Source organism: Schizosaccharomyces japonicus (genome assembly GCF_000149845.2).
Source record: "Schizosaccharomyces japonicus yFS275 unplaced genomic scaffold supercont5.2, whole genome shotgun sequence".
NCBI lineage: Eukaryota > Fungi > Ascomycota > Schizosaccharomycetes > Schizosaccharomycetales > Schizosaccharomycetaceae > Schizosaccharomyces > Schizosaccharomyces japonicus.
The window spans coordinates 590,927-607,587 of NW_011627861.1; the positions used below are offsets into that span (position 1 = coordinate 590,927).

Here is a 16,661-nt window from a genome sequence, read left to right on the forward strand (position 1 = left end):
GTAAATAAGCTTTTTTTTTAAGAAAACGCGTTTTTCGTGAACTTTATTGTTCAAATATTATCATAGATTTATAATCACTAAAAGCATGAATAAATAATGTATTTTACAGATACAAGAGTTTGAGACGCGACGCGTCTCAATTAACTGGAGTTGGTAATAGGGTCCATACCTGCCGTCCTCCAAGCACCGGTTCACTGGAGTCTCCTAAATTCTGCCAAAACCTGTCTGTAATGAACAGGAAATTCTGCTTCCTTCGTAAATACTAGGTACACTCTTCTCAAAACTTCTATAAACCTGTTTTTGCGGACGAGGATGACAGAAGAGCAGTGTCTCCCACGTAAGTACCGACCCATTGGCTTGTAGTTCTGACGTGTAAAGTGCGAGTTATATACAATATTGGAAGCAATTCATCCATCCGTTGTTTAGCACGCTCGAAAACACCCGTTCCTGTAAAATTTGTAGCGATCAATGATGGTCAACAACGAGTATGCCAGGTTGAGCTTCGACACGTCGTCCAGACGATATGTAATTCTAGCCCAGAGCTTCGATTGGGCCTACAAACCGATTTTAGCGTCTATTTTATGGACGTTCTCGAGGTGGAAGAACTGTTCGTTGGTCTTGGCGTATGGTCAGAATTACTAGAGGCATGTACTGCTTCGTCAACAATAAAAGAACCTACAGATGCTACTTATGTGACTGGAAAGATTATGACGAGGTGCTCGAGGGAAAATCTCCAGCTACACATGCGATTCCATGAGTTTCAAAAACCCACCGTCTCTAAAACCACGTTTTCCGACACACAAGTTCATGAGGAAGACGCACCATCATCATCGTTGAAAGACGTTTCTTCTGTTTCTTCTTGTTCTAATCTTCTTACGAAAGCCGAAAACACTGCAAGCAATATTTTGGCTCCTATTCACAGAAATACACCAGGCGTTTCGAACGCCATCTCTTCGTCCATTGAGAATAATTCGAACAAAGGCTTTGCTACACCTGCACTCCTGGTAAAACCTGCAAAGGTGGACGCAAAGTCAGCTTCGCAAACTGAGAACGACTCAAAATCCGTGCTCGTTCCTGGGCCGCCTCAAACAAACAACACTTTCGCGCAACCGCCTTCTATACTAGCGTGCAACAATGCTGCACGAAAGCGTCGACGAGACGGCCCTTTGTCGCTCGAGTCTGCGTATATTGCTTCGCAATTACAGAATCCGTTGGAACGTGAACATGTGCAGGACTTCATTAAACAGCAAGTTAAACTTGCTCGCGCTCGGTTAGATAGAAGGCTCCCTAAGGTCGCTCGTGGAGAAAAGCGGGTACAGGAACAGCTCACCATGTCTGTTCAGGCTGGCAAAATACCTACTTACTGTGAAAATTGTGGAACCATCAAGACCGCCAATTGGCGAAACGCACAGCTTCTTGGAGGAATCGTCAATTTATGCAATGCTTGTGGCATTTATTGGTATAACCACAAAGCGCTTCGTCCCCAGGCTCTCTGGAACACATTTAAGCTGTTTTCTAGCGGTGATGTTCCAAAAGATGATGAGTTTGCACAGCTAGAAGCAGCAGTGTATCGACTGTGCCAGCAACGCAAAAACGATCATCCCGTTTTTAAAAAGCTTTCAACATCCAAGGAAAAACAAGCCTCATCAAATTTGGAGACGGGACCGGAGTCGCGTGCAAAGTCTGTCAATCCGACACGTCAAAACTCACAGCCCACCAGCAACAAGACTCTTACAAAAGACAGTCTGCGTCGCATCCAGTCCTCGCCGCCATGCCTTCCCAACACAGAGTTCCTTCCGCGAGAGCCTCTATCAGAGTTGGCGCTTCCTGATCCATGGCTGGTTCTTCCTAATGCACCCAACACAGACTTTCTTGTTCCGCAATTGACCGCAAAAGATACATTGTCTGCAAGTGACAAGGAAAACAACCTCCGAAAATTTGACCTACCTATTCTCGACCCTAACAGCATGAATAGTGCAAATAATAATGAGCCAGTCTTGCCCTTAAAGGATTCGAGTTTCCTAAACGAGGATGAACAACTTGAATCCTTTTTTCGAACACCTCCTAGAAAAAGCACGAAAAAGCTTCCTCAAAGTCCCTCGCCTTGGCGTTCGGAACTGTTTAATTCTGAAACGGATAATTTGTGTTTGACACCTTTGAAGGAGAAAGCTAAAGTCGATCTGTCGCTCGTGTTCTCGCCCCCAGAACAGATTGATACGCGAAAAGCTAACTCACCTCATCTCCCGGAAAAGCCAGAGACGACTCCCGACTTGGTCTTGTCCTCTCAGCTTGAACAGGAGGACGATTGGAATGCGAATGCACTTACAACCGAACTTGTTTTGCCTAGTAGTCCACCCACCGCTTTGCCGTTTGAGCGGTTTCTAGTAAACTAGGTCAAACTTCTCAGTTGCTACGCCCGTCTTTGTAATACCCCTCCTCTTTGCTTTTCATGTCTCAACCATTTTTATTCTTACACGCACATACGCACAACAATTATATTTATAATCCCCCTTGTCATTTATCCACATTTTATGACAGGTCTCAAACTCTTTTGGATCGTTTCTTTAAAATCCCCCAGCGACCTCTCGTCGTCCTATCATCTATCGCTTTTTTCATTCATGGGCTCTCAATTACTTTCTTAAACTCAACTCTCTGCCGCCTTAAACCTATTGACACGTCACTCGCCTACTTGCCTTTTTTACTACTATTATTACAAGATAGCGACACATATTAAGAAGCAGCGCGAGTCTTTCCATGTGATGTACTACTAAATGAACTACTGCCCCGTAGTTCGAGAACGGTTTCCCGCACTTGAAATTGTCCTGTCTTACGAGCAACCTGTGATGTATTGTTCCGCCGCAGCGCATCCCATTGCACCCCTCTGCTTTTCTGTGAATCCCAACATCTCCTTTTATCTCTTCTTCACTTGACTAATGCCAGCCCGACCAACATAGACGAACTCGGCTACGCTTTTTCTCGTCTAAAATTGCCGGTCTCCCACGGCCAGCATACTCCGCGATTCTTGATCCGTTCATTCAGCGCAATTGAGTTTTACAGCGGCACACCAGCTTTTATTAAACTCTACCAATCTTATTCAAGGGTCTCGAAATCTTCTCTTCCCAAGCTCAGGGTTCAATTTCGGTTGTTGACGGTTCCCCGCAACGGCCCCGCATTCGGTTGGTTCCCCCCTGAGAATCCCGCCGCATGCGGGAATTCTGACGTTGCTTACTCCCACCAAACAACAGCCCTACCCTTCCCGAATCGACACTGCGGGTCAAACATTTCACACAGACTCAAACACAACACACAAACCGCCGAGTCTTACGCAAGTCGCTTTAGGAATCGGACTGCGTAAATCCTCACTGAACGCTTAACCTCAACACAGTCGCTCAGTTTCAGCATGAAAGGGCACTTTAGAAACAGATCATTGACTTCATCGTTACAGTCACTGAATCCGTTTTCCGAGGGACCGGACCGGAAATGGAGCTCGAACAACACAAACGGTGGTGACCATGAAAAACAACCACGGTTGATGCAAATGAAGGACGGAGACGGAAATTCAGTGCTTGTGGGCAGTTCCCGACCCACGGAGAATACAACATGGAGCGTTGGCCATATGGAAGACAAAAACTCGCGTTGGAGACGCTCTATGGAGGATACACACATCTTCCTTTACGATTTTGGAAACGCGGCCGATAACGGCTACATTGCAGTGTTTGACGGCCATGCAGGCACTCAGGCGTCCGAGTACTGCATGAAAAATCTCCATTTAGTGCTGCTGCGCAAGCTCCGGCAAAGTCCCACCCGTTTGGTTACGGATTTGCTGGACGAAACGTTCGTTGAGGTGAACAAGCGAATTGCCACGGACACGAACAACGAAATCTCGGGCTGCACTGCTGCTGTGGCCCTGTTGCGCTGGGAGGACAATCACTCCCGGCAAATGCTGTACACAGCCAACGTTGGTGACGCCCGTATCGTGTTGTGTAGAGATGCAAAAGCGATTCGGTTGTCCTACGACCACAAGGGCTCCGACCGTAACGAGCAGAAGCGTGTTTCCCAAATGGGAGGTCTGGTTGTTCAAAACCGTATCAACGGCGTTCTTGCAGTAACAAGAGCCTTGGGTGATACGTACCTGAAAGAACTTGTGAGTGCACATCCCTTCACCACAGAAACGCACTTGTGGAAGGGTCACGACGAGTTTCTTATTATTGCTTGTGACGGTTTATGGGACGTGATTAGTGACCAAGAGGCTGTCGACTTTGTGAGACGATTTACGAGTCCTCGGGAGGCTGCTGCTCGTCTTGTGCAATATGCTCTGAAGCGTTTGAGTACGGACAATATTACTTGTATTGTCGTTCACCTTGACCGTACCACAGACACCGACGATTTTGACGAAGCCCACCTTTCGAGCGACGAGTCTTACCAGAATGACTATTACTAATCTTCTTCTTTTGTTATGCCGCCCTTTAAGTAATTTCTCTGTACGGACCCTGATTCTTTTCTGTGTTTTATGACCGCAATTCTGTTACACAAAGCCTTCCTGAATGCCGACCTCGCCTTCTTGTTTCATCCCATCCGTGTATGCATTCACATGCACACACACCACACTCACATACATATACTACTAGTACACGCACTCTCACACATGCCTTGCTCGCTGTCTTGCATTCCCAGCCATGCTGTCTTCAATGAAAAAGCGGAAATGTAAAAATTTCTTTAAACTTTGGGCGCGACATAAAAACGCGATGCTCTCATAATTAAAACCGGCCTTTACGCTTCTACGGCTTAGCATAGCCATGTTCCACGTTCGCCATTATTGCCCGGTCGATTGTCCAAACCAATGCTTATGCTTGTCCGCCGCACCGCACCCTTAGTAATATCCTAGCAATAATAAAATTAGTCGGACTATTTTCAATGTTTTATTGCAGCAGCGGAGACTGGTCAACACTAATGGCCGCACCTGGCCACTTGCGTGCATATGTCTACCTAGCCATCGTAAAGTCAAAGTTGTCACCGAAAAGCTCATCGATGCCATCGTTTACGGACGCTGGGGGCTCGGACGTGTTTCCACTAGGTGTCTGAATCTGTTGACCAAGTTGCATTTGAATCTCAGCACCAAACGTTTCACTTAATCCGCCTGTCATTGAGAGTTGCGGAGCCTGGGCCTGTTGTTGTTGTTGTTGCTGCTGTTGCTGCTGCTGCTGCAATTGCGCCTGTATTTGCGATGGCAACTGCTGTGGTTGCTGCCGTGGAGGAATCTCCATACCAAATTCGGCAGAACCGTTTACAACTTTCGTCGTAGAATTATCACTCGGAGGGTGCGTAACGGGGACATAGGGGGGCTGATTGGAAACAGGTGGCCGGCTGGCGGCGTACACAGATGCAGTCTGCTGTTGCTGCTGTTGCTGGTCGGGAAGGGCGTTTAAGGATGTCGATGTAGCATCAGAATGTGCTGCTTGGGCAGCAACAGCGGCAGCGAGATACTCCCGATTGGAAGAAGAGGATGTTGAAATGGGTTGAGTCGATGTTGTTGATGTAGGGACGGTCCCGTTCTGGGATGCAACAACGGCTGTGGGATATTGTACAGTTTTAGTGGAAAAGCTTTCGTCCGACGGCAGAGGAGCAGCAGCAGCAGTTCTAGCAGTACCAGTTGTTGTTCTAGTCTGCTCTCGCAGATCTGATTCTAGTACTTGCTTCGTCTGCACGAGCTGTAACTCCACGCTATCACAAAGCTCCTGAAAGCGTTTGTATGTGTTTTGTAAATGGTTGTGATACGTCGTATTTGGAATGCTCAAAAACGTTAGCCAGCTGCTTCATCAATCCACAAACGCTCACACATGCGAGACGAACTTACTTCGCCGAAAAGGAACGCAACATGTCTCCAATTTGTAAGAAAATTTCGTCCAACGTTGGACGTAACCGGTCTGCTGCCTGCATGGAGCGCAGTTAACGAGGAATAGTCGAACCCTTAAACTTTTTTGTGTGGGTGTGCTGCTGTGTTGGTGAGCTCAAACAAGGTTCACCTACATCGTGTTGCTGGGCTGCACGGTGGTAGAGAATTGGGTGCTAGTGCAAAGGCAGGAGGAACATTGAAGCAGACACTACACCAGTAGCATGGCACGTTGTAATGTACCGCCGTGAGGATTCCCCCCACAGACCCGACGTTCTCTCTCGAGGACAATCGGTGTTTTACTTGGACTACCTCGACGGCTCCATGCTCGCACCGGCTCATCTGTTCCGCACTGGCGCAGGGTCCAGTTTTTAATCAGGGGGGCATGCGACTAACCCACCACTTTCGTGGATGGCGTCAAGCAAAAGTGGGGAGCTAAGCGATGAAACAAACTCCCAACCCCACGGGAATGCCCCTCCGTAAATCAGGAAATTTAGAAACACCAAAGCTTTGTTTTAGATGTGTTCCCCACGCCGCTACCGTTACGACTTGACCGGAACAATGTCGCCTAGGACTATGTCGCTAACAGTAGACAACATAAACAGGACTGCGCAGAGGCTTTTCCGGAGTATGCCACGTCGACTAATGTGAGTGGACGAGGTCAACGAGACTTGACGGGCAACCGAATGAACGAGTCACACGAATTGAAGCCGGGGAATCCGGCGATGGGCCGTTCGGTATGCGACGTATGTTATGCATGTGTCGCACTCTGCATCAAATTCCCACCAACACTCGAACTCTCCGGGGACCCACAGAATAATGAAGCAATATTAACGCAGACCTGCTAAACGACCGGCCGATTGGTGCTTCACACATCACAGACTTGCAGTTTCTTTGTCCTACTTGTGGTGGTGAAGACGGCGATAATGAAACGCATCAACCGAGTCGTTTAAGCGACCGTCGTCGCGTCTAGCGCGCGTCACCGGTCGGAAGAAAGCGAGAAATTGCAGTCGTATTTATACCATGTTGAGCGTCGCGAACCGCATATAGTCCATAAGTTTACACACAGATGACTCAATTCAATCTATAGAATGCATTCCCGTTTTCAGTTTTGCTGAATTCGCGTGGGTTTAGTGACGATCGTCTTTGTCGCAAATGTTTTCACAAAGAAAACTATGTTTGTCCGAAACGGCACAGCCGCAAGCGCTGAAACTGTAAATCGCTGCAGCTTTTTTTTACTAAGCCCCGAGCTACGTGGTTTTAATGTCTTATGAAAATATCGTTTACTGGCCATCCATCTCCTCGCTCGAGTGAAACGTTTGAATTTGGCTTCGCATAGCCTCACGAACGCGTCGCTCGCGTCGCGTCATTCGTTCCGTATGCGATAGTGTGTACGCGATTTTCGGCTCTCCGCCCGCTTTCGGCTCCGTTTCCGCAAAAACCCCTTTTACACGCTCCGCTTTCCCTGCCATCCCTGAATCGCCCCCGCGTGCGCACTCTGACGAGTGGATGACGATACCCTGAACTGCAACTTTGACCTCATTCCACCCAGCCATCAAAGGCACGTGACGTCCACAAAGAAGCTTTAGCTGCCCTCTGAACCAAGTTGCCCTCTGCCAATATCTCTCACCCACACCTCCTCCCAAACAGTAGAACAGGAAACCCGCAGCTTTTGCAGGATTACCTAGGACTTTTCATCTAAATCTCTCTCTCTCTTTTTCCTACAAGTCTAGTACGTGTTTACGTTTTTAATAACACATTATGAAGGCTCTGATTCTCGTCGGTGGTTTTGGTACTCGTCTTCGTCCCTTGACGTTGACTTTGCCTAAGCCTCTTGTTGAATTTGGCAACAAGCCCATGATTCTGCACCAAGTCGAGGCTTTGGCTGCTGCTGGTGTTACCGACATCGTTTTGGCCGTTAACTATCGTCCCGAGATTATGGTCCAAGCTTTGAAGAAGTATGAGGCTGAGTACAACGTGAAAATCACCTTCTCAGTTGAGAACGAGCCTCTGGGCACCGCTGGTCCCTTGGCCCTTGCCCGTGACGTTTTGGGCAAGGACGACTCGCCCTTCTTTGTCTTGAACAGCGACGTTATTTGCGATTACCCTTTCGCCGATCTCGCCAAGTTCCACAAGTCCCATGGTCGTGAGGGTACGATTGTTGTGACGAAGGTGGATGAGCCCTCCAAGTACGGTGTCGTCGTTCACTACCCCGACTCTCCTTCCTTGATTGAGCGCTTCGTTGAGAAGCCTGTTGAGTTTGTGTCGAACCGTATTAACGCCGGTATTTACATCCTCAACCCTTCTGCTCTTGACCGCATCGAGCTTCGTCCCACCTCCATTGAGAAGGAAATCTTCCCTGCCATGGTTAACGACAAGCAGTTGCATTCCTTCGACCTCGAGGGCTACTGGATGGACGTCGGCCAGCCTAAGGATTACCTTACCGGTACCTGCTTGTACTTGTCTTCCTTGCGTAAGCGCAAGCCCGAGCTCCTTGCCGGCTCTAGCGAAAACATTATTGGCAACGTCCTCATCGACCCTACTGCCAAGATCGGCAAAGACTGCAAGATTGGCCCCAACGTTGTCATTGGCCCCAACGTCGTTGTCGGTAACGGTGTCCGTCTTCAACGCTGTGCTCTCCTCAAGTCCTCCCGTGTCCGTGACCATGCCTGGGTGAAGAGCAGCATTGTTGGCTGGAACTCTACTCTTGGTTCTTGGAGTCGTCTCGAAAACGTTTCCGTTTTGGGTGACGATGTCGCTGTGAACGACGAGATTTACGTCAACGGCGGAAGCATTCTTCCTCACAAGAGCATCAGTGCCAACATTGAGGTTCCTGGCACCATTGTTATGTAAGCAGTGAACGACAATTCTACTGCACGTGCACATTTTTGCTCTTGCTCTCTTTTTCTGTCTTTCTCTTTCTTTCATACTATTTTTTACATTCTCTTTCTCATTCTCTCTTACCTTTTCGCTTCTTCCCCGCTACCTATTGAGAATGGTTTCATTTTTGCACGTTTTCCTGTGAACTTTAGTCCTTTCTCAAACTAGTTATGGCTTTCCTTTTATCCTTTTTATTTCTTGAATAGGATTCCTCTTTCTAGTTTTCTTTCTTGGATACAGCCACTTGCTCGTTCAAAATCGCACTGGAAGTTGTGTATATATGTGTGTATGTATGTGCTGTACTCTCTACTTGCCATCAATTCTCTTCTTTGGGTTCCCATCTTTCCCTTACGGATATTACATCCAGTATTGGCACCTTGCAGTTCTCTCCACCTTGTCTCTTCCGTTTGCTGCATGCGTCTGTGTGCATGAATTGTTGCGACCTTCCGCATGCCTCCCACCGTTGACTGGCAAGCCTGGGTTTAAAGATTCTGCGGCACGCAAGAACGCGTTTGTTATGACTTTGTTACCGTTTGCGGAGGCTGACTGTTTGGTTATGGTTTCTCTCCCCGTTAGTTTATTCTCGTAGCAAATTTCATGGTCAAGTCGCATTCTTTTACACTGGGCTTGGTTATGGATGCAGTGTATGCGTCTGCGTTTGGAGGGAACTGCTGTCATAACTGTTCTGAAGAGCGGTAACGAATTGCATGTCCATTTTCACATGTGGACGGAATGGTTTGCCTGTTGGGGAAGCGAGCGTTTCTATGCTGTCGGTTTCAGTGTTATTAGAATGACATTGGTCTTGCATCTGGATGCTGTTTGTCTTCTTTCGGTTAAACTTATTCTCTTAATAATTGGCGGTTCGGTGTGTTCAATGGCGAAACGTGAGAATGAGTATGCGTGTGTGGGCGATTTCTTTTTAATAAAGTTTGATCAAACCAGTCGAATTCCGACTGTTAATTCATATCGTCCAAACCAGACTTTGCATGAATTTGGAGTGTTTTGGAGTTGTGGGCAAATGTGTTACCAGGTTGGATATGTTACGTTGAGTTGGGGGATGCTGTTGTTTCTATTCAATAATTAGTGACAAAAGAGTGTTTCGCGTTCGAAAGTAATTTCTATGGATTATGGATAAACAGCAGTCGGATAGTGATGACGGGAAGAGCGAAACTCTTCCTGTGTTGGTATTCGTGAGTACATTGGCGACAAGCTATTTGTCGTTCTTGCCGGAGGCTTTTGCTCCTGGCTTGCCTTTTGGTTTTGAGCTGGGTTTCGAGTTTGGTTTTGAACGTTGGTATTTTTTCTTGGCAAGAGCCGGATTCTTGCGCGGACGACTGGGCCTATGTTGACCATGTCCGTTGCTTTTTTCCTCATCGTCGTTATCTGTGTGTTCACTTTGGCGAAAGTGTGTTCTTTTAACATTTGAGCTTGTATTCGCGTTGCCCGAACCAAACACAACAGTCTGCCGAACCTCTGCAGCGAACTTTGGGTCTCGTGTGTACATGCGTCGCCAGCCCTCCACTTGTTCGTGTGTGAATCCCTTTCCAAGTTGAGCTAGCAGATCCGCACGCTCTTGCGTCTTTCTCGCTTTCGGGTCGAAAAGCGATGGATTCTGCTCGTAAGCGTTGTATAGAATAGAGTTGGTGTACTGAAGCTGTTCCCGAACTTCTTGTGCAGCGGCCTCTGCATCATCATCGCCAACGCCCGGATCATGAGGAGTCATTGCTTCAACAGCATCATACGTGTCATCATATTCATCTTCGTAAGAGAGTTCAACAAGTTTCAGTACCTTTTCCTTGTCAAGATGGCGCATCGGCCGCTTCCAAACATCAGGTTCTTCTGGTTTTTTGTTCATGTATACTCGATCAGGCGAAATCTCCAGCCGGTCAATCTCGTCATTATCAAAAATAGTCCGTGGCCCTGAACCCGATACAGTTGTGGGTTTTGAAGCGATGGTAGACGTGACATGCTTTCCTAATTTGACTGGTTTTGCAGGGACGGTACTTGTGGCAGCCGATGAGCTTGCCTCCGCTGGCCCCGGTGCACCAGACAAAACGTACTCTGTTGCTAGATCCAAGCGATTGTTTGCTGCTAGGAGATGATGACGAGCATCTGCCAAGGATAATTGGGGGAATAGTTCCAGCAATTCCTGAACAAGTCCGTCGTCCACTTGATACGCGTTCGACGGTTCTTCCAGGGAAACTGATTTTGTGGATTGTGTCGGTGCCTTTGCTGATTGTTGTTGTCGAAACTTTTTGATGAAGAAATCAATGTTCAGCTTTACTTCTGGATTGCTAATTCGACGGATGCGTTGCAGCAATTGCTCATTTTCTAGTAGCATGGAAACACAGTCGTGAAACTCGACTGACTCGAGAATCATCTCCACGTAAAAAACAAATGAGTCCTCCTCAGCCGTTAGTAAACTGTTCTCAACAATTTGTGCTAACCAATATTTGCACTCTGCAAGGGCACTAGAAGCATCGCCCTGGGTTTGTTTGGAAGAGAGTGACGAGATGGTGGTAAGGAGATCGAATACGGAGGGATAAAGGGATTCCTTGGAGAAAGCATGAATAATGGACCAATTGCATAATAAGCAACAGGAAGAAGGGGACTCTAACCAGCTGGGTTCGTGAAAGCACTGTTGTAGAGACGATTCAAACGCCTGATCAACCGGAACCAGTTGACAGACAGCCCACGTCTGTTCGGCTTTTGAGGGTAACATACAAGCAACAAATTGCATAAAAAGCTCAGGACTTAAAAGGTCAACGTGTTGTTGAAAGCACCGAGCCATCAACTGTACACAATTTTCGGCTAAATCGTCCGGTACTGTGAACGTCTCTGACTTTCGAAGACGCCAGCGTTCATCCCAAACTTCCCGAAGCAGACTCTGTAAACACTCAATTGCAAACGATCGGATGTTTGGCCATTCCTCCTGCGTAACACACAGAAATTTTGACAAGAGACAAGAAATTTTTTGATGTTCTTCTAGAATGCTGTTTGACATATTGGAACGAGAAGAAATAATATGAAACGAAAGATGGATAATGAGAAAATAATTATAGGAATAGATCACAAGAAACCACAAAACTCGTAAATACCGTAAAAACCCTAAAGAACTCGTCAAAAACGACTCAATGCAGTCTACAAATGAGAAATTCAATAAGTACGGACGCTGCCGTATGAAGAGGTAGGATTGAGTGCCTTCCGGCCTCAGCTGCAGCAAATGCAAGGGTGTCTTGCTTTTTTGGTGTTGAGTTTCAGTAGGGGTGCCCCGCGCATTCTTAAAGGCACGTGCCTTCTTGTTGCCCGTCACGTGAAACTTTATACCGTCTTCTCAATAAAAAAAGTGTATGGGAAACAGTAACGGAAGAAGCATTAGCAAAAGAAGTATAATGCCGAGTGGTGTCGTTGCGTAGTCGCACTCGCGCCCTCTTCATTATGGCTCATGTTAGAGCCGAATATCTATCGGCATCTGTCGCTCCTTATCCATCGGCTATTGCTTTGATTGGCTATAGATTGGCGATGTTTGGCGTATCTCGTCGGCAATTCCTGAGAGCAGAAAAGCGAAACGCGAACGCGTCCTCAAGACCAACAAGTGTCTCGGGTAAAAGCCGTTATAGACGCAGTTCTTTTATCTGTAAACGCCGGTTTTGTTTGCGAAACCCGCCGTCTGTTTCTCTTTGCAAAGGTCCAGATGTCGCTGATAGCGTGGCGCCGCTACAAAGCAACTGCGACGAGACTTGCGTTCGTGATTCACGGTTTCACGTGCACATTATCTGTCGTCAACACCTCTTAGGGAATAAGGCGATACTTACGCGAAAGAAAGAAGACGGTTGTCTCGGCTCTTGCTGCTATTTACGTGCTTCTATTAACAGAATTACTCATTAATCTCCCTGCTGCACTAAAACCTGTGCTGTTTGAAAGCTTTCTCGTTCCCACTGTGTCACAATCTACCCTCGTATATCTCCCCTTAAGTAACATCGCTCAAGTAACAACACCTTACTGGGGGTACACTACCGATCGCATTCCGACCTACTGCCAACCACATCGTATACTCACCTGCTGTAGGAAATTGCTGCAATTCATCCGTAAACTGCGTATTTCCGGGTCTTTTTGGGATATTTTCCCGTCTTTAGAGCAGAAAACTCGAAGGACTTTTTACTGAGTCCATTTGCGTAACATCTCGGGTTTTTTGTTCGCCAGCTGTACTTGATATTTTTATTTTGGACCTTTGGACGCTTCTTGTGTTTAATTCTTGAATTTCTGCTTGTTTCCTGGCTAATTCCTCTCAAAAACAATCATCTGCCATTTGACTAACGATACTCCTGAATCATTCCCCACTAGTCATCCGCTTCAGTTGGGTTTCTGGGATTGCTCCGCATACTCAAGCGATCGGTCGGTTATTATTGTGTTAACCAGTTTTGTCTTAGCTTCAATTGCCCTTTTTCCGATTCCGGTTTGAAAGGTCTCACGCGTCTTTTTTTCCCCTCCACGTAACAGTGTCTGTCTTTTGTTCAGACAAACATATGCCTCTGGCTTGTGTCTGATTGTAATTCTACGTTTACAATCGTCTTTCTCTGCTTACTCTAATTATTCTCTCTTGTTCTCTTTCATTGTTTTTATTCCAGCTTACACGTACATTCGGTTCAAGCTTTTATTTTTTGCGACACTGTTCATTTCTATCTGCATACTATTTTATTTATCGTCACATTAGTTGAAACAAAGTCTTATGATTGAGATTCATTCTGCATTGAATCCGAACATGCTTCACCACAAACTTGCAGCCGACAACAAAACGACAATGGACTCTCGAAAGCATGGGAAATTGGCAACGCGTGATGCGGCCGAATCGAGTGTTTCTGGAGGCTCGGGTATGAAGAACTTGCATCATGTTCCCTGCAAGTTCTTTAGACAGGGTGCATGTACCGCTGGAAACAATTGTCCATTTAGCCATTCTTTGGACAATGAACGCTCCCCTTGCAAGTACTTTTTAAAGGGAAACTGCAAATTTGGCTCCAAATGTGCGTTATCACACTCTCCCACTGCACTTCAAGCACAGTTTTCTGAACAAAACGGCTCGTTGAAAAACGAGACTTCTCCACAGACAAATGGTGCGCGCCGAATGGGCAGAATGAGTCCTTCAAACAACAGCTACTTGCGTGCTGCTAGCTCAAAGATGCAAAATACGATGCCTAGCAGCAATGGCCGTGCTCGTTCTTCTGTAACGTATACGGCACCTTCTGCCGAATTTTCTCGTATGCCCCCCAACTCGGGCTTCCTCACGTCTTTCGACAGCCTTTCCATTTCACCGTCTCAAGGAACCACTTCACCCACTGTCGCAGCTGCGGCAGCTGCGGCAGTTGCGAATACTGAGCACAGGGGTCTTTTATTTCAGCAAATGCAAAACTTTATGAGTGATGATCAACCGCCTATTGTTGGAAGTGCGAGTCGTCGTCCTTCGCTGCTTGGCATCTCAAGCAGCGGTTCACCTTCATTTGTTTCGATTTCACGCGGAACACTATCGAGTTCGCTCGACCAAAAACTCTCTGCAGTATTCATGCGAAACGCAGCGGCAGCACAACAACAAAAGGGAAACTCCGGTTCAATGAGTCTGTCATTTGGTACGGTGTTAGCGCGTGATAGTGTGGTTGCGCGCTCAAACTCAATAGACTTGCAGAGCCATTCGACTGTGAGTGCGAGTCTGCCAACTCGTTCTGTAACTCGTGCACTCACATACAATGATGGATCTTCGGATGAAGAGAACTACGGTAATGGAGGCAAGATTGCGAGTAGCCTTGAGAACAATGGCTTGTCGTCGCCTCTTTTGGCTAATGGCGCTTATCAACGTCAGCGTAGCAACAATGCTACGCCGTTTATGCCTGCTAGTTCGCATGCTAGCACCCTGAGTCCAGGAAGCAGCAGATTTGGGGCGCTGTTTGAACGTGCCAAGGCAAACGAAAAGAAATTGTCTTTACCGACGACACCGTCTTCAAGCTTTTCTGGTTCATTCATGGTAAACCATACGGATTACTTTTCTGAAATGTGTAGTATGGAAGCTGTTCGACCGGCGCTGATTTCTCGTTTGGCAAGTGAGCCATTATTGAGCAACATTCCGACGAAAACGCCTACGCACCGTACTCTGTCACCATTCCTTGACAAGGGCGGAATCACCGTGACTACAAGTCCTCTGCCTCTTGAAAACAGCTCGCGGATGCCAATGTCTGCGACCTCATGGAAGGGACCTCCTGTGTTTGAGGAAGAGACACCCTTTCAAATGGATGATTAAAAATGCTGTTTCCTAAAGCGGGGCTTTCAAAAAAAGTGTTCTGTGTGTGCGTATGTGTGGACAATCATATGATAACAGATTTTTGTTCTTATTTCCTTTGATGCTATTTTATTTTTCATGCTTTGCAACACTTGTCATCAATCCTGTTTTTGCTATCTCCATGACGTTTATGCCTTTTTAACGTTTGTTATTTTTTTGGTAACTGTACTTCATTGAACGTTTTTATGCGACCAAAACTGATATTTCTTCTTATTAAATGGTTCTTTAAAGAGCAGCAGCGCAGCAATGACGAAGATAACATGCTGTATCAGCGTGTGCTTGCTCTAATTTCACACTTACACGTAATCAACACACACCTAAAAACTTAGAGTCTTAATGGCTCGTGCTAATTATCTTTTCTTTTCTTATAAGATCTTCTTGTTTCAAATAACTCATAAAGCAATCGTTAAAGGGGGGAACGGAATAAAAAGGGAAGTTGAAAGGGGAAAGCGAAGGCATCGTGTTCTAGCTTTGTGGTGAACGCTTGTCTATCATTGTAACATTATTAGCAGGTGAACTGGTTTCTTTTATTGTAGAATGGTTTGTCTTGCAACGGTTGCCAAACGGGTTTGTTATCCTTTCGCTGCAATCGGTATTGTACAAATCGCATTAAAGCACGCTTATCCTTGAGGACAACTGTGACATGTACACGCGGTGAGCGACGAATGGCTGTGCGTCCTCGCGACAACGGCCATATCTTTTTTGAATAGGGTCCCCTGCCTACCCAAGCTTCACTGACATAAAGTGTGCTCGGATCAAGATCCGACTCTTTTATTGCGTTCTCCTTGGCTTCTACAAGCGCGTGAGCAATTCGTTTTGACACACGTTTGCTGGACATTTGCATTTGAAGAAGTGCATCATAGAAAGGTTGACGAGCGATTTGTCGGCACAAGGGAGCAACCTTTTTGTAGGAGGAGTGCATCATCATGGATTTGTGAACATGAAACGGATCCATTGAGAGCAGCTTTTTTATGGGTATACGTTTTCTCGGTTGCTTTTTCCGTTCTTTCTCTGTCTCATTTTCCTGTAACGCCTTTGGTGGGCTGTACTGATCGCGAAGACTTGCAGCATGCTGCAACAATGCCGGTCCTCCTCTCACAATTTCTGGAACGGAGTTATTGTTTCGACATGTAACTGTTGTATGATAGCAATTATACAAGGAACTTTTAAAAAAACCCACTGGTGACAGGATTGTAACAGCCCGTCTGAAGTCCAGCAGAGACATTGTTAAATCTTTTTTCGTTATAAACAATGCCAGCAAAGTTGAACGTATTTTCCAGTGTACCCGATTGAATTGACGAATATCGATACGTTTGATGCTGTCGGGCTCTTTTTAAGTGACGAAGAACGCCGTGCCCTCTTCAATATCTCACCACTACAGTATCTTACTACAAGGCTCGACTTGGATTTTCTGTAGTCCACCTTAATTACACCAAAACCATATCAGTCTTCACGCTAAGGCACCACCTCCTGACCACGAGGATGCAGTTTTGTGGTGGTGGAATTATGGTGGTGAGCGAACAGTAGCGCAGTCAACATACGGATACAAATTCACTTGTATTAGAC

The 16,661-nt window shown here is 46.5% G+C and overlaps 7 protein-coding genes across 7 annotated transcripts; 4 read left to right on the forward strand and 3 right to left on the reverse strand.

Annotated features, from left to right (window-relative positions):
• Nucleotides 1-177: 177 nt before the first annotated feature.
• SJAG_03183 (cell cycle regulated GATA-type transcription factor Ams2) lies at nt 178-3,348 on the forward strand. The gene is made up of 2 exons (XM_002174311.2): nt 178-337; nt 379-3,348. The coding sequence occupies exons 1-2, from the start codon at nt 313-315 to the stop codon at nt 2,391-2,393; spliced, it is 2,040 nt and encodes a 679-aa protein (XP_002174347.1). The 5' UTR covers nt 178-312; the 3' UTR covers nt 2,394-3,348.
• On the forward strand, nt 3,282-4,915 carry SJAG_03185 (protein phosphatase 2C Ptc1). The gene has a single exon (XM_002174312.2). It carries the CDS (start codon nt 3,401-3,403, stop codon nt 4,439-4,441), a length of 1,041 nt encoding a protein of 346 aa, XP_002174348.1. The 5' UTR covers nt 3,282-3,400; the 3' UTR covers nt 4,442-4,915.
• SJAG_03186 (hypothetical protein) lies at nt 4,690-6,878 on the reverse strand. The gene is made up of 2 exons (XM_002174313.2): nt 5,855-6,878; nt 4,690-5,790 (listed from the first exon to the last, which is right to left on the reverse strand). Exons 1-2 carry the CDS (start codon nt 5,935-5,937, stop codon nt 4,983-4,985), a joined length of 891 nt encoding a protein of 296 aa, XP_002174349.1. The 5' UTR covers nt 5,938-6,878; the 3' UTR covers nt 4,690-4,982.
• Nucleotides 6,879-7,472: 594 nt separating this feature from the next.
• SJAG_03188 (mannose-1-phosphate guanyltransferase Mpg1) lies at nt 7,473-9,849 on the forward strand. The gene has a single exon (XM_002174314.2). It carries the CDS (start codon nt 7,652-7,654, stop codon nt 8,741-8,743), a length of 1,092 nt encoding a protein of 363 aa, XP_002174350.1. The 5' UTR covers nt 7,473-7,651; the 3' UTR covers nt 8,744-9,849.
• Nucleotides 9,821-12,031, reverse strand: SJAG_03189 (CUE domain-containing protein Cue3). The gene has a single exon (XM_002174315.2). It carries the CDS (start codon nt 11,772-11,774, stop codon nt 9,981-9,983), a length of 1,794 nt encoding a protein of 597 aa, XP_002174351.1. The 5' UTR covers nt 11,775-12,031; the 3' UTR covers nt 9,821-9,980.
• A 774-nt stretch (nt 12,032-12,805) lies between these two features.
• SJAG_03191 (zf-CCCH type zinc finger protein) lies at nt 12,806-15,541 on the forward strand. Its single transcript, XM_002174316.2, has one exon. The coding sequence runs from the start codon at nt 13,500-13,502 to the stop codon at nt 15,054-15,056; it is 1,557 nt and encodes a 518-aa protein (XP_002174352.1). The 5' UTR covers nt 12,806-13,499; the 3' UTR covers nt 15,057-15,541.
• On the reverse strand, nt 13,411-16,657 carry SJAG_03192 (ribosomal protein subunit L22). Its single transcript, XM_002174317.2, has one exon. The coding sequence runs from the start codon at nt 16,318-16,320 to the stop codon at nt 15,601-15,603; it is 720 nt and encodes a 239-aa protein (XP_002174353.1). The 5' UTR covers nt 16,321-16,657; the 3' UTR covers nt 13,411-15,600.
• Between the last annotated feature and the right edge of the window lie 4 nt (nt 16,658-16,661).

What these genes read in the sequence shown, in the direction of transcription:
- SJAG_03183 (XM_002174311.2), top strand. Translation starts at nt 313, where the DNA reads ATGACAGAAGAGCAGTGTCTCCCAC. An exon ending in AGAAGAGCAGTGTCTCCCAC is followed by an intron (nt 338 to 378) that starts GTAAGTACCGAC and finishes TGACGTGTAAAG; the next exon opens with TGCGAGTTATATACAATATT.
- SJAG_03185 (XM_002174312.2), top strand. Translation starts at nt 3,401, where the DNA reads ATGAAAGGGCACTTTAGAAACAGATCATTGACTTCATCGTTACAGTCA.
- SJAG_03186 (XM_002174313.2), bottom strand. Translation starts at nt 5,937, where the DNA reads ATGCAGGCAGCAGACCGGTTACGTCCAACGTTGGACGAAATTTTCTTA. An exon ending in TTGCGTTCCTTTTCGGCGAA is followed by an intron (nt 5,791 to 5,854) that starts GTAAGTTCGTCT and finishes AACGTTTTTGAG; the next exon opens with CATTCCAAATACGACGTATC.
- SJAG_03188 (XM_002174314.2), top strand. Translation starts at nt 7,652, where the DNA reads ATGAAGGCTCTGATTCTCGTCGGTGGTTTTGGTACTCGTCTTCGTCCC.
- SJAG_03189 (XM_002174315.2), bottom strand. Translation starts at nt 11,774, where the DNA reads ATGTCAAACAGCATTCTAGAAGAACATCAAAAAATTTCTTGTCTCTTG.
- SJAG_03191 (XM_002174316.2), top strand. Translation starts at nt 13,500, where the DNA reads ATGATTGAGATTCATTCTGCATTGAATCCGAACATGCTTCACCACAAA.
- SJAG_03192 (XM_002174317.2), bottom strand. Translation starts at nt 16,320, where the DNA reads ATGTCTCTGCTGGACTTCAGACGGGCTGTTACAATCCTGTCACCAGTG.